This window comes from Lolium rigidum, chromosome 7, assembly GCF_022539505.1.
Source record: "Lolium rigidum isolate FL_2022 chromosome 7, APGP_CSIRO_Lrig_0.1, whole genome shotgun sequence".
Classification (NCBI taxonomy): domain Eukaryota; kingdom Viridiplantae; phylum Streptophyta; class Magnoliopsida; order Poales; family Poaceae; genus Lolium; species Lolium rigidum.
Genome location: NC_061514.1, coordinates 49282292 through 49298219, shown reverse-complemented (window position 1 = coordinate 49298219; position 15928 = coordinate 49282292). Strand labels below are relative to the sequence as shown.

The 15928-nt window shown below is 44.7% G+C and overlaps 1 protein-coding gene across 1 annotated transcript; it reads right to left on the bottom strand.

Moving 5' to 3' along the window:
• Window positions 1-8215: 8215 nt before the first annotated feature.
• LOC124675379 (autophagy-related protein 8C-like) lies at window positions 8216-10709 on the bottom strand. The gene is made up of 6 exons (XM_047211452.1): window positions 10580-10709; window positions 10382-10434; window positions 9453-9508; window positions 9302-9354; window positions 8636-8754; window positions 8216-8519 (listed from the first exon to the last, which is right to left on the bottom strand). The coding sequence occupies exons 2-6, from the start codon at window positions 10416-10418 to the stop codon at window positions 8425-8427; spliced, it is 360 nt and encodes a 119-aa protein (XP_047067408.1). The 5' UTR covers window positions 10419-10434; window positions 10580-10709; the 3' UTR covers window positions 8216-8424.
• Window positions 10710-15928: the final 5219 nt, after the last annotated feature.

The window sequence follows — 15928 nt, the reverse complement described above, 5'->3', positions numbered from 1 at the left end:
GGCCATCTTGGATTCCGGCGTGCTTGTGGCGAGTCGGACGCGTGCGCGGTGGCATCAACGGCGGTGGGCGAGCAATGTATGTGCGTACGGAAGATTGGAGAGAGTTGGGCGCAGGGGAAGTTTTGCGAAGAGGAACAGGTGAGCGGCGCAAGCGAGGGATGAACGAAGGTTGAAGAAGGGTTTATATAAGATTCGGGTGAAGCGAGTGTGCCGTTGGATGAAGAAATCGTGTGGTGAGGATGGATCTTCTAGACACAAGGGCAAAAGAGTATTTTTACTGAAATAGGCGTTACCGTACGTGCGCCGGGAAAAGCGGAGGACGTGTGTCCACTACTTGCACGACGTGTCAACGTAGTCGAAGCAATGGACCCACGGGGCAGAAAAATCACGACTATTCGAGGAGGATGAAGTAAATTTGATTAAGGGAAGTATGTCGACAAGAAAAACGGCGACGGAAAGAATTATTCAATACCTCGGGAACCTTTGGTCAAATACAAGTTTTTGCCCAAATGCTCGGGGGCTACTTCGAGAAAAAGTAAATTTTCGAGTATGATAAATATAGAAATTGCGGGAGCCTACAACCAAGCACAAGTCCTTGGCTGTAGCCTCGGGGGCTACTCCCATCGAGAACGCTGTTCGCGCACCCGAGAGATAAAAAAAAGAGAGAAGAAGAAAGAGATCATATTGGGAAGTAATGAAAATATAGCGACAAGGTGGACTAAAATGTTGAGCCTACAACCAAGCACAAGTTCTTGGTTGTAGCCTCGGGGGCTACTCCCATCGGGAACGCTGTTCGCGTGCCCGATGAAATTAACAAAAATAGAAAAACAAGAGAGTATATTTCGAGTTATAATTAACTCTACATATACTCCCATCGGGAGAACAATATAAGTCATATATGACTCGATAAAATGTGCCATTCCAACAGCCGGAAAAGCACTCGACAATATATTCTCAGAACGCCGAAGTTGCGATCAATTTCTGAATGCCGCAAATTTGCGAAGGTAAGACCCCAGATCCGTTCTGCAGGGCGTGGCATCGCCAAAGACTGCGCTACGCTACTTTTATCCGTATCAACGGATACGAAGAAAAATCCTAACGGACGCGTTAGGTACCCGATAAATTTGGTCGGGACTCGACGGAATGGTAAGACCTTAAGCGGCACTTGTCGACGTTTACACCGGTATCCCGAGATCATGTCCGGGGACGTGATTTTGAAGTAGGTTTTTGCGGATTGCCACTAGAGCGGTTAACTAGTACACGATCCGTCGGATGAACTAGCCCCAATTACCGGTATCCCTGTACAATATAGAATTTTATGTGAAGAAATATAAAAGGTTAAAGCTTTCGAGTAAAAATAAACAATGGAGATTTTCCTTGACTCTACGATTCAAGCAAAATCTCGGGGGCTACTGACATAGGCATCCCAAATGGGCCTGCCGAAGATGGTACCCGGGGTTTCTTGGAGGCCCAATACCCGAAGAATAAGAAGATTCGGGAGCCCAAGATTTACTAAGGAAAGATAGAGTTGTAATAGGAAGTGTTGTTTGTAATCCGGCGGGATGAGTTAGAAACCGTCCCGGACTACGTAAACTTGTATAGCACGAATCCCTCGGCTTCACCTCATATATAAGGGGGAGTCGAGGGACAAAGAATCAACCGAATCATTGTCTGCAAACCCTAGTTTTCACAATCGTCGAGTACTTTTCGGCTGAAACCTTCGAGATCTACTTACCCTCTACTTCTAACTAAACCCTAGCCTACAATCCATAGGCATTGACAAGTTAATCCCTTGTCACCGGCTGCCACCGGCTGGTAGGACAAAAGATGTTGTGCAAGTTTCTCATTGCGAGCACGTACGACTATATACGGAACACATGCCTATGGTTGTTTAGTACTTGGATACTGTTTTATTACTATCTGCAAATGCCCTACCTTGATTGTTACATGAGTTCTCTCATCCATGCAGCGCCCGTTCATCCATCCATGTGCCTACAGTATTTTAATCCTGTTGTTTACTATAATCACTACGGTTGTCTTTGTTACACTGTTGCTTATATTTCACTACTGCAACTGCTATCAAACTGTTGCTACTGATAAACTCTTGCGAGCAAGTCTGTTTCCAGGTGCAGCTGAATTGACAACTCCGCTGTTAAGGCTTAAAAATATTCTTTGGCTCCCCTAGTGTCGAATCAATAAATTGGGTTTTACTTCCCTCGAAGACTGTTGCGATCCCCTATACTTGTGGGTCATCAAGACTATTTTCTGGCGCTGTTGCCGGGGAGCATAGCTTTATTTGCAAGTTCACTTGGATTGATATTGTTCGCTGCAACTTCTCCATCATGGGTAAACCTCGCGATACTAAAGTCGCCATATTACCATCCACTACAAAAAAAAAGGTACAACTCTGAGTACCTCTGCTGCTCTTGATTCACCATCTGTGATAAGTCAACTTGTTTCACCACCACAAGCTTCACATGCTTACTAGGCTTGTTCATCCTATTCTATCCAGTGATACTTCTGTGCCATGCAATTGCTTGCTAATGATCTTGTTGTTGACCTAGGTTAGCACTGCTGACACTTGTGGGTTCAGTGATGCTCACATATTCCCTGTGTATGATTCAGTTGATCCAATTCTTGGATCACTGCATGCTTGTGATGCTCTACTATGTCTAGGGCTTGATCTAATTGATCCATTTGCTCAATTAGATGCTAGTGGCTAGCTACTGGTTGATCCTTGGCTAATTGAATGGATTATCTAGCTACTGTTGTGACTTATGCTTACTTTAGCTGATGCAAAAGTGTGTGCATGTGCTGATGTTGTTGTCCATAGCTCATTGGACAAGATCCAATGGCTAGGATGCAATAGTTCATGCTGATGTTGCCTCTCAGTGATGCTATTGCATTGTTCATGCATGGATTACTGTGTATGTCTGCTTGGGTGGATTATTTATGGATGGACTGCTTATGGAGTGTTGATTAAATACATTGTTGTGCACGATTTGATATCTCCATGATCAATTTGGAGATATCTGAAGTCTGAATCCATTTCTGGATAGTGATGACTTATAGTTTTAGTTTAAATGGATGGATATGTGGTTGATGTGACCACAGTAGCCTTGCTAGCCTTGCTACTGCTTAATTGCTCACACAGTTTGACTAGTACTTGTTGGCTACTCATCTCTGATTACACAGTAGGGTATCATACATGATATGAATGCCACTATGCTTGCATGTGAAGAAATATATGGTTAAACTAATGGTTTATTGGCTAGGATCTTACTAGGTAGTCTTTGGTAGCTTCTAGTACCTGTAGATCCTCTATTGGTGCTATATGTGCATCTATGCTTGTCTATTTGGACTTGAAAAGTATCTAGATGGTTTTGGGCTCTAGCTGCTCCATTTCTGCCAGTGATCCTTGGTCAACATCAACTGATGACAACCCCATGAGCATCTGCTCATCTCATGCCTTGTGTCATGCAATAATATGGATTGGATCCACTGGATCCTCTCCAGGTACTTGATATACCTTTTTCCAGCTCCTAGATGGTTACGCTCAGCTGTTGTTGAGCTGTTACTTGATGTTTCTGGTGACTTGCCCTGCTCTTCCTAGCTCCTGATGATCTTGCTTAAGTTCCCATGTCTCTGTTAGGTTTTGGTTGGTTGATTTGGACGGATAGATAGTTTCAGTGGTTGGTTTTGCTGTTCTTGAGCAAGAACAGGGATGAACTATGCACTGTTCATGCTGGTTGCTTGGTGAATGTTTATCTGGTTGACTTGTGAATTGTTTTTTGGGGTTTCTACCCTTTTATACTGACTGCTAGTTCACCATGGCTGTGACACACAAGCCTGGTCTGGCTTGGTGACTAAGCCATGGTCTTGGCTTGTTGTTGGATGCATAGCAGCTCTGTGAGTTGTGTGTGTCTTTGCTGAAACTTGAGCCCATCATTGGCTCAGGTTTGGTCTACTGGTGCCTATCTTGATTCTGGCCAAGTTTTGGACATTGATAAGTGTCATGTACACTTGGTTTTAACCCCCTGCCTAGTTATTTTCTTATTTTGCAGGTTGTGATGCTCAAGATGATCCAAGGACAAATCCTTCCAAGACACTTAGTGTAGGATCTAGGATAGAATCAAATCCTTGTAATCTTATTTATTTTGTTTTATTATTCATCCGGTTCTTGTAATTATGTTTCATTTATTATTCCATCCATTCTTGTATGACAAATATTGTAAAGACAATGTATTATGTGTGTATGATCAATAAAGCTCAAGTTTTTGGTTATGAGCTCATTGGTAAATTTGTCATTTACTTATGAATTCTTTGTGTATGTGTGATGTGAATTGAATTATGAATTCATAATTCATTTATATATTGTTTACTTATTATTTCTTTGTTTGAATTCAAATATGACTTGTCAATTCAAATCACCTCCCAAAATCAACAAGTTACAAAAGACATCATGTCAAAATTCTTAATACTCACATTGCCTGACCCTAATTGCAATAAGAGAGAACCTTGATCCCTCTTAAGTTTTTATGCAATAAGGCGCGAAAATTTCCCTCGTTTTGCGATAAAATGAACATCCCAATACTAAATCTACCCTTCGATGTTCCTATGTTCTGGGTTATTACAGGTTTTTCACCCTGAAAGTTAGGACTCTAAACTTCACCTGTGTTGCCAACCCACTTGCATATTGTTGCTACGAAATCCAGAACACCAAGCAAGTCCCTCAACATCACAGCGACTCGAACCTCCATTGGTAGTCCTCCAATTCGGACTTTCTAATATTCTCCGCCTTTGATTTCACCATGGACAGAATGCCATCTGGTGGTAACACATAACAGAGCTTCGTGTCGCTCCCACCAAAAACAAATGGTCGGAATAAAAGCATGGATGTGCACGACCGAATACCGGCCGATCTAGCAAACTCCAAGCATAAGGTGCACTGTTACATTTGCTGGCGGAGCCTTCCGGAACTCACCACTCCGGCCAGATGAAGAAAGACCGACCTCAAGAAGGTCCCCATCTCCGCACAAGAGGAACCATAGGACAATGACCTTTATTAGGCAGAATGGCAGGGGCCCACACCGTCGCCCGCCGGTCGACCTCATCGGCGGAAGAGGAGGCTGCCACCGACCACAGACCCGGCGACGAATCGTCCGTCGCCACCCCCAACCCCAAAGTAGGCCACCACCGTGAGCCGTCGGGAAGGAGAGGCGCAGAGGACCCACCAGGCACGACCACACTTTCGTAGACGCCGGATCCACGGTCGTCAGGGTCACCCCCGCCACCGGCCGCATCACCAAGCATCACCCGACCGCCGCAACCCGCGTCGGGGCAGCCAAGCGCAACGCGCCGCCGATCCACCGCCCCAGGTCGCCACCCCGGATGCCCTTCAAATAATAAAAAAAAAAGTTCCTCGTCTGTGATTTAATCGGCCCACCCAGGACCCCGGCACGCCAATCCTCCGGCCAGCCCTGCAACCAGCCGGTGATCACCGCCGCCAATCCGGCGCCTCCTCTGCACGCGCCGACGGTAGCAGGGAGAGAGGAGGCCGGAGGAGGGGAGAGGGGCGGTGGCGCTTAGGGTTTCCACCCGAGTCGCCCAAGCAGGAGGTGACGCGGGGGCCAAGTCAAAAAAAATCCTAAGCACACCGTATAGGTCGTATACTGCACTTTCCGCACGGATCGTATACATGTGTACTCAATTGAGTTCAGCAAATCGCGGTGAACATATGTACAGCAAGTGCGACACCGTGGTACCTCTTAAGCCAGCGGTAATGAATGATATATCTGTGCATGTTGCACGGAGATCGTGTGACTGACCGGCTGCGGGCCCTGATTATCTATCTCTGGTGTGCTTTTTTTTCCGAATGGTCACCGGGGGGAGAGGTTCCCCACCTGAATATATTTGAAAAAAAAGGGCAGACCCCAGATGTTTTACAGCAGAGTGATAGGGAGCGAGAGTCAGAGCGATCCAGTAACATTAGGCAGAGGAGGAGTGCCTAGGTACCACCGAGACACACATGCCAGGCATCTAGCTTGGGGCGTTGTGGAACAGGGAACCTGCCCCGCCACCCAGCAGCATCATCACGACATAGCTTAAGGAGAAGTGCGAGGGAGGGCGCCGCTCCCCTGAACACGGCGGCGTTCCGCTGCTTCCAAAGCTGCCAGCAACAAAGAAGGGCAAAGGCTGGCGCCGTCCCAACGTCGATCGAGGGCGGCATGGGCAGTGGTGGAGGTCCCGGACGTGTGCATTTGGCGGCACAACGACACCGATCGTCTCCCAGAAACGGGCAGCGACGGGGCAGTGGAGCGCCATATGGCTGGCGGTTTCAAGCGCAGCGTCGCAGAGGGGGCAGCCAGCCCCGGCAGCATCCACGATGGTCTTCTGGAGCAGCATGTCACGCGTCTGGATACGCGATATGGTTAGCAGCCACCCGAAGAACATGACCCTGGACGGCGCGCGGCTTTTCCAGATGAAGTCAGCGTTGGTGGAGACAACTCCGCCGAAGTTGCACAACATGTAGAGATCACCGGTGACCAGCCTGTTCTTGGAGCCGGAGCATCGAGTGAGGGAGCGACGGTCAGCTCCAACAACACGCGGCAATCCCGCGAGGGTGGCGTGGAGCGAGATCAGCTTGTCCGTCGCAACCCGCGAAAGCCGCGGAACCAAGACGCTGTCCACGCCGCCAGCGAGAACCTGGGCGACAGTCGCCTCCGGAGAAGTAGTGTGGGAGAAGAGTGCCGCCGCAGAGGTTGACAGCGGCCCATCCGGCAGCCAATCATCGTGCAAGAATGAAGTGCGGCGGCCGTCACCGACCTCGACCCGAGTGAGGCACCGGTACAGAGGGACCAGCTTGCGAAGAGCAGCCCAGTGCCCACCAGAGAAGGTCGCAGGGCCGGCGACAATGGATCCGGCGCCGATCTCCGCCCAACGCCAAGCCGCCCAAGGAGTGTCCGTTTGGACGTGCAGTCTGTGGAGAAGTTTGACGAGGAGGCACGCGTTTTGAAGCCCAAGCACGCGGATGCCGAGGCCGCCCTCATCCTTTGGGCGACAGACCTTGTCCCAAGCGACAAGGCACTTGGCGCCGGAGGCCCGGCCCTCGCCAACCCCCCAGAGGAACGCCCGGCGAAGGGCATCAAGGGCGGAAATGACCGCGGGAGGGAGCTGAAGCGCCGCCATTGCATGCGTCGGCAGTGAGTCCAACACAGCATTGACGAGGACTTGGCGCCCCGCCGGGGAAAGCAGGAGAGCTCTCCAACCCGAGAGGAATTTGTCGGCCTTGGCGATGAGAGGCGTGAACGTCTCGAGCGTGAGCTTGTCGCAGGAGAGTGGTAGGCCGAGGTAGGTCTGCGGGAAGCCCTCCACCACACAGCCCAACACCTCGGCCGCGGAGGAGAGTGCCTCAGGATCCATGGATGCTCTTCGAGAAGTTGATGACGAGCCCGGTGGCGGCGGCGAAGTGGATGTGGAACCTACGTTTTCAAAGCCCGGCCGCTCAGCTTTTTCTGATGCCTGCTAATACTGACAAACGACACGCTCCCCATCGGACGGCTGTAAAACACTGTATGCTCGTTATAATTTCGTCAACATTATATGCTCGTTGTTCCTTACCGCGAGATCTGCCTCTGGATTGGAATCTACTGGGGAATGGCACACGCATCTGCTAAATCAGTAAAGACTACCAAAGTTTCGTTCACAAAATCTACCAAAACGAACCCACTGAATCCTGTGGTCATCAAAACTTCAGGTCTGTTTGGATTGCATGAAGAAAGAGGCCACGACGAATATTTGTAAGAGGGGAACTTGCTCATGCAAGAATTTCACAGCAGATGCGAAAGCACTATACAGGCTAGTTTCAGAATCAATCCACACAAGCAATAATAAGAACAAAAAAATAAGTGCGGCAACAAATCCATGATTCCCTGCAGTATCCTGACACCCTCTCGTATGAGTAGATGATGATGAACAAGCACCATCCATCTAGTCCAGGATATGCTCTCAGCAGCAACAGAACCGAAACATAAACACGGGGCAGAAAAGTTATGGCACCGGCGACAATAGGCCCCTGTGCTGCTGGCAACCTTTCACTGTCGGTAGAGCCACGCAACGCGGCAACAGCAACCAGATTTAATGGCACGCTGAGAGATACACTAACACTATAAAACATTACAGCAACAGCAATTGCCAGGAACCAGAACGACATGCATGAGCAAGGGAGTAGTATATAATTGACCGATTTCAGAAGAGTCAATAACTTCCTAATAAGTAATGTGACATTAGAACATCCGAATATGTTTTTCTTGGTTACGGAATATAAAGACTTCCACAGCAAGGCAAACCAGAATATACACAGTTGCTTCGCGGCCGTTATTTACACGAGGCATCTTGAGCGATTGATTGCTGGGGAACCATAGCCTAGAGCTGCCCGAAGGTGTTCTCGCCGCTGTAGGTCATGTAGAGGAATCCATCATCATCCTTGTTCTCCTCGTAGATTGCAGACATCAGGGCAGCTGCAAACAAATAACAAACATGAATTCAGATGAGAACATTGGACCATGCAGTAAAATACATGAATTAGACACAAGTCTGTTCAGGGAAGCTAGGTTGCTGCATTTGCTTTCCATACCTGTTGGCGGAAGTGTGTCCTTCACAAAGATGAAGATCGCCTTCTCAGCACCAAGCTTGATCCGCTTCCGCACAACGTACATAAATTGTCCAACTGTAAGGTCAGCAGGGACAAGGTACCTGTATGGTGGTGACGGATATCAGCATATAAAACAGTATGAAGTCAGTAAGGGTGGCCCTGATATGATAGTGCTTTGATGTGCCATGCAACAATGTTTTGATGCATCAAGACTAACTGCTTCTGGACCATTGAGATGTAGACTTCCCAATAAATCATACTCCATATACATGTTTGGATAAAAACCTATCAAGATTTAAATAGGATTCACCTACATTGCCAATGGTGTACTACTAGTAGAAACAACCCAATTTACAGTGACGACACTAGTGACAGTATAGTCATACCAAAAGGCCACATGCTGTACTGCTGATTAAAAATTCAAGATAAAGAAATAACAATGCCATAAACTACCATCAGTTATCACCAGGTACCCACCATGCTATTTAAGGAACACGCAGGAGTAACAGCATACTGTGGCTATGATTCGCATATACTAACTAGAGAGCCTAGAGGATAACCTTAGCAACACCCCTTCTACAATTAACTTAACTACAAGAATTAAAGATGGAAATATCCTAAAAAGTAAAATGTTTGAGCAGTACTGACTTCTTCTTATCAATGTCAGGAATATCACTCTTCCCAGCCTTCTCAACAATCACCTACATTGAATAGATTGTTTACAAATTAGAACAAACAAATCACGAGTAATGAAACAGCAAGGAAACAGTCTACTGAACAAATAATAAGGATAACTTACAGGAATTCTATCGTTGTACTTTTCTCTGATGCGGTTAGCTTCAGCCTGCCTCCTCTCTGTAATGCATGAATGGGATGAAAAGTATTAGATGTAAGAAAAACAAAATCTTTTGAGAAAGTTACAGATCAAGGCCATAGTAGATAGAGAACAGAAGTATACAAGATATTATTGCTCTAGAGCCAGCAATGAGCACAGAACTGTAATTAGCATGACCATCACACGTATATAAGATATCTATTGTTTTTCTACAATTACAATAGCACCTACATGTCAACAGGTAACAGTCTAATAACCAGCAAAACGTTTATTATCTTAAGAGAAATAAACTACGGCGGCATAATAAGAGATTTACTACAACATGACCCACGAGAAGTGAAGTCCACAACAAAATTCTTATATATAACTCGTAAACCAACCCAATGAATCAAGCCGTCAAGCTGGATTCACAGCGCACCTTTATCATAGACAAGAATACAATCTACTTACAATTGACTAATCAGAAGTTACAACACTTTCATATTAATCATCAAATCAACCCTGGAGATTAAATTAGTGGATGCATATTGATAAGATCAGCACCACGACTAGTTACTTATTCCAACTATCAAAGACGCCTACCAATTCTACATGCAGCTGATATATCAGCTTCCAGAATATCTAAGACGCCCCCTATCCTAAATCATCGCGTGCTTTGGTTGACTGTTACCAACTCAAAGCAGAGGCACGAGGTGTATGCGGCTTTAACCCCTTCTCTAAGAAAATTAACGAACTAGCAGGTAAGGTAATACTGCTCCACTCCTAAAAGAATCTCCATGACTGTCCCTAGAATCTGTACAGTCAATCGCCGAAACCAACAGACCAACACAACAAATAGCACAAACTTCCGACGAAGAAACAACCGGAGAGCACGATAATAAGATTGAACGTACCGAGCGGGTGCTCCAGCTTGAACGAGCTCTTCGCCATCGATCTAGCTTTCGTCCTGCAAGCAATCACCAAAAAAGAACCACCAAATCAGCACCAAAACCTGACCGCGAACACGCATCGATCGAACCAATCGAACGAAACCAAAAGCAAATCGACGAAACCCGATGCAGAATCGACCGAAAACCAGAGAGGATCCTTACGTGAGTCGCGGGATTTCGCTGGATTGGAACGAGGGTTTCCGATGCGAAGGCGGCGGCAGGGAGACGGGGCGGCGGGTTGGGGGAAGAGTGGGGGATTGGGGCTGGTTAAGTAATGCTGGGCCGGCACGAAACGTAAGGGAATAGATAACTTAAAATTGTATAAAATAAATACAACACGGGTACGTCTCCCCCAAGGAAGCGGATCCTACTACTAGCGTGCACAGCTAGACTTCGGCCAAATGTTGCTATCCGGATACTTCTATGTTTCAATTTCAAGGAGTGTTTCAAAGAAACACTATTCCTCTGGTTTCCTTGTGGTGATGATTTGTTTATGGGTGTTGACCAGCTCTTTTCTCTTGATGTGTAAACTTCATTTTCTGCTATCGTGTAAAGTTCTCTAATGTTGTCACATCTTCTTCCATGGAATCGCAGAGTTTTATTATTCAACTAAGGCTTGCTTGTTTTTGTGGGTCTTGTTGCATGTTTAGCTAGTTTCAAACTCGGATGCGGAGAGAAGCATACACGTGATTTGGATATCATTTTCATCGAAAAGATGCATGATGTAAGGATGTATGAATCGTACAAAACAGTGTGGATGCCATTAAAGAGTTTATAGCAAAAAATCCAACTTTGACAATAAAGGAGGAGGGGGGTAAATAGAAGTGTTACTTACATTAAAACCTATCTAAAAATTTGAAAATCAGCAGAAGGTTTTAGCAAATGCATGAATTCGCTACAAATTTAAATATACATCGAAATCGCGGTGAAAGATAAAGGGGCAAAGATGGAGGCCCGTACTTTCACAACATTGGTCTCGGTGGAACTTTTAGTTTAAGCATGTTGAATAAATTTATACACGACTATATTTTGTCTACCCAGTGATTAACAGATGGGTGGTGTGTAGCGCTCCAGGGTGGATGCGCCACGGTCACTGCGTCGTGTTTGTATGCTCTTGATGAATTTTGTGGAGAAAAGTCTTATTCTTCTTTAACATTAAGAAGAGGATAGATAAAGAAATATGTGGCACTATAGCGCATGCACCTTAACGGCAATACCTGGTTGCACCCGCATGTTTAGTTTTTATACCACTCCTCCAACAGGCAACTTTTGGTATGAATATACACCCTTGAACAACTATTTGTAAATTGCAACGTTGGTGCAAACTTTTGGCAACAGCAAAATCCCCAACAAGAGAAGGGTACAAAACCCCAAATCCAGTTTGACCAAGTCGTCCGTCCGTCCGTCCACAGGGTTTTCGGCTGCATGATTTGAAAGTCACAGAAGGTTGTAGCAAATGCATGATTACTACAAAATTCAAATATCCATTGAATTCGCAATGAAAGATAAAGGGGAAAAACAGATGGAGGCCCATACTTTCACAATATTGGTCTCGGTGGAACTTTCAGTCTAAGCATGTTGAATAAATTTATACACGACTATATTTTGTCTACCCAATAATTAACTGATGGGTGGTTTGAAGCCCTCCAGGGTGGATGTGCCGCGGTCATTGCGTCGTGTTTGTATGCTCTTGATGAATTTTGTGGAGAAAAGTCTTATTCTTCTTTAACATTAAGAAGAGGATAGATAAAGAAATATGTGGCACTATAACGCATGCACCTTAACGGCAATACCTGTTTGCACCCGCATGTTTAGTTTTTATACCACTCCTCCAACAGGCAACTTTTGGTATGAAAATACACCCTTGAACAACTATTTGTAAATTGCAACGTTGGTGCAAATTTTTTGACAACAGCAAAATCCCCAACAAGAGAAGGGTACAAAACCCCAAATCCAGTTTGACCAAGCCGTCCTTTCGGCTGCATGATTTGAAAGTCACAGAAGGTTGTAGCAAATGCATGATTACTACAAAATTCAAATATCCATTGAATTCGCAATGAAAGATAAAGGGGAAAAACAGATGGAGGCCCATACTTTCACAGTATTGGTCTCGGTGGAACTTTCAGTTCAAGCATGTTGAATAAATTTATACACGACTATATTTTGTCTACCCAATGATTAACTGATGGGTGGTTTGAAGCCCTCCAGGGTGGATGTGCCGCGGTCACTGCGTCGTGTTTGTATGCTCTTGATGAATTTTGTGGAGAAAAGTCTTATTCTTATTTAACATTAAGAAGATGATAGATAAAGAAATATGTGGCACTATAACGCATGCACCTTAACGGCAATACCTGTTTGCACCCGCATGTTTAGTTTTTATACCACTCCTCCAACAGGCAACTTTTGGTATGAAAATACACCCTTGAACAACTATTTGTAAATTGCAACGTTGGTGCAAATTTTTTGACAACAGCAAAATCCCCAACAAGAGAAGGGTACAAAACCCCAAATCCAGTTTGACCAAGCCGTCCGTCCGTCCGTCCACAGGGTTTTCGGCTGCATGATTTGAAAGTCATAGAAGGTTGTAGAAAATGCATGATTACTACAAAATTCAAATATCTATTGAATTCGCAATGAAAGATAAAGGGAAAAAACAGATGGAGGCCCATACTTTCACAATATTGGTCTCGGTGGAACTTTCAGTTTAAGCATGTTGAATAAATTTATACACGACTATATTTTGTCTACCCAATGATTAACTGATGGGTGGTTTGAAGCCCTCCAGGGTGGATGTGCCGCGGTCACTGCGTCGTGTTCGTATGCTCTTGATGAATTTTGTGGAGAAAAGTCTTATTCTTCTTTAACATTAAGAAGAGGATAGATAAATAAATATGTGGCACTATAACGCATGCACCTTAACGGCAATACCTGTTTGCACCCGCATGTTTAGTTTTTATACCACTCCTCCAACAGGCAACTTTTGGTATGAAAATACACCCTTGAACAACTATTTGTAAATTGCAACGTTGGTGCAAATTTTTTGACAACAGCAAAAATCCCCAACAAGAGAAGGGTACAAAACCCCAAATCCAGTTTGACCAAGCCGTCCGTCCGTCCGTCCACAGGGTTTTCGGCTGCATGATTTGAAATTCACAGAAGGTTGTAGCAAATGCATGATTACTACAAAATTCAAATATCCATTGAAAGATAAAGGGGAAAAACAGATGGAGGCCCATACTTTCACAGTATTGGTCTCGGTGGAACTTTCAGTTTAAGCATGTTGAATAAATTTATACACGACTATATTTTGTCTACCCAATGATTAACTGGTGGGTGGTTTGAAGCCCTCCAGGGTGGATGTGCCGCGGTCACTGCGTCGTGTTTGTATGCTCTTGATGAATTTTGTGGAGAAAATTCTTATTCTTCTTTAACATTAAGAAGAGGATAGATAAAGAAATATGTGGCACTATAACGCATGCACCTTAACGGCAATACCTGTTTGCACCCGCATGTTTAGTTTTTATACCACTCCTCCAACGAGGCAACTTTTGGTATGAAAATACACCCTTGAACAACTATTTGTAAATTGCAACGTTGGTGCAAATTTTTTGACAACGAGCAAAATCCCCAACAAGAGAAGGGTACAAAACCCCAAATCCAGTTTGACCAAACCGTCCAGTCCGTCCACGGGGTTTTCGGCTGCATGATTTGAAAGTCACGGAAGGTTGTAGCAAATGCATGATTACTACAAAATTCAAATATCCATTGAATTCGCAATGAAAGATAAAGGGGAAAACGGATGGAGGCCCATACTTTCACAATATTGGTCTCGGTGGAACTTTCGGTTTAAGCATGTTGAATAAATTTATACACGACTATATTTTGTCTACCCAATGATTAACCGATGGGTGGTTTGAAGCCCTCCGGGGTGGATGTGTCGCGGTCACTGCGTCGTGTTTGTATGCTCTTGATGAATTTTGTGGAGAAAAGTCTTATTCTTCTTTAACATTAAGAAGAGGATAGATAAAGAAATATGTGGCACTATAACGCATGCACCTTAACGGCAATACCTGTTTGCACCCGCATGTTTAGTTTTTATACCACTCCTCCAACAGGCAACTTTTGGTATGAAAATACACCCTTGAACAACTATTTGTAAATTGCAACGTTGGACAACAGCAAAATCCCCAACAAGAGAAGGGTACAAAACCCCAAATCCAGTTTGACCAAGCCGTCCATCCGTCCACAGGGTTTTCGGCTGCATGATTTGAAAGTCACAGAAGGTTGTAGCAAATGCATGATTACTACAAAATTCAAATATCCATTGAAAGATAAAGGGGAAAACAGATGGAGGCCCATACTTTCACAGTATTGGTCTCGGTGGAACTTTCAGTTTAAGCATGTTGAATAAATTTATACACGACTATATTTTGTCTACCCAATGATTAACTGATGGGTGGTTTGAAGCCCTCCAGGGTGGATGTGCCGCGGTCACTGCGTCGTGTTTGTATGCTCTTGATGGATTTTGTGGAGAAAAGTCTTATTCTTCTTTAACATTAAGAAGATGATAGATAAAGAAATATGTGGCACTATAACGCATGCACCTTAACGGCAATACCTGTTTGCACCCGCATGTTTAGTTTTTATACCACTCCTCCAACGAGGCAACTTTTGGTATGAAAATACACCCTTGAACAACTATTTGTAAATTGCAACGTTGGTGCAAATTTTTTGACAACAGCAAAATCCCCAACAAGAGAAGGGTACAAAACCCCAAATCCAGTTTGACCAAGCCGTCCGTCCGTTCGTCCACAGGGTTTTCGGCTGCATGATTTGAAAGTCACAGAAGGTTGTAGCAAATGCATGATTACTACAAAATTCAAATATCCATTGAATTCGCAATGAAAGATAAAGGGGAAAAACAGATGGAGGCCCATACTTTCACAATATTGGTCTCGGTGGAACTTTCAGTTTAAGCATGTTGAATAAATTTATACACGACTATATTTTGTCTACCCAATGATTAACTGATGGGTGGTTTGAAGCCCTCCAGGGTGGATATGCCGCGGTCACTGCGTCGTGTTTGTATGCTCTTGATGAATTTTGTGGAGAAAAGTCTTATTCTTCTTTAACATTAAGAAGAGGATAGATAAATAAATATGTGGCACTATAACGCATGCACCTTAACGGCAATACCTGTTTGCACCCGCATGTTTAGTTTTTATACCACTCCTCCAACAGGCAACTTTTGGTATGAAAATACACCCTTGAACAACTATTTGTAAATTGCAACGTTGGTGCAAATTTTTTGACAACAACAAAAATCCCCAACAAGAGAAGGGTACAAAACCCCAAATCCAGTTTGACCCAGCCGTCCGTCCGTCCGTCCACAGGGTTTTCGGCTGCATGATTTGAAAGTCACAGAAGGTTGTAGCAAATGCATGATTACTACAAAATTCAAATATCCATTGAAAGATAAAGGGGAAAAACAGATGGAGGCCCATACTTTCA

Excerpts from the sequence above, each read along its gene's own strand:
- LOC124675379 (XM_047211452.1), bottom strand. The coding sequence starts at position 10,418 with ATGGCGAAGAGCTCGTTCAAGCTGGAGCACCCGCTCG. Across the intron at positions 9,355-9,452 it reads AGTACAACGATAGAATTCCT|GTGATTGTTGAGAAGGCTGG; the intron begins GTAAGTTATCCT and ends TATTCAATGTAG. Across the intron at positions 8,520-8,635 it reads GGACACACTTCCGCCAACAG|CTGCCCTGATGTCTGCAATC; the intron begins GTATGGAAAGCA and ends ATTTGTTTGCAG.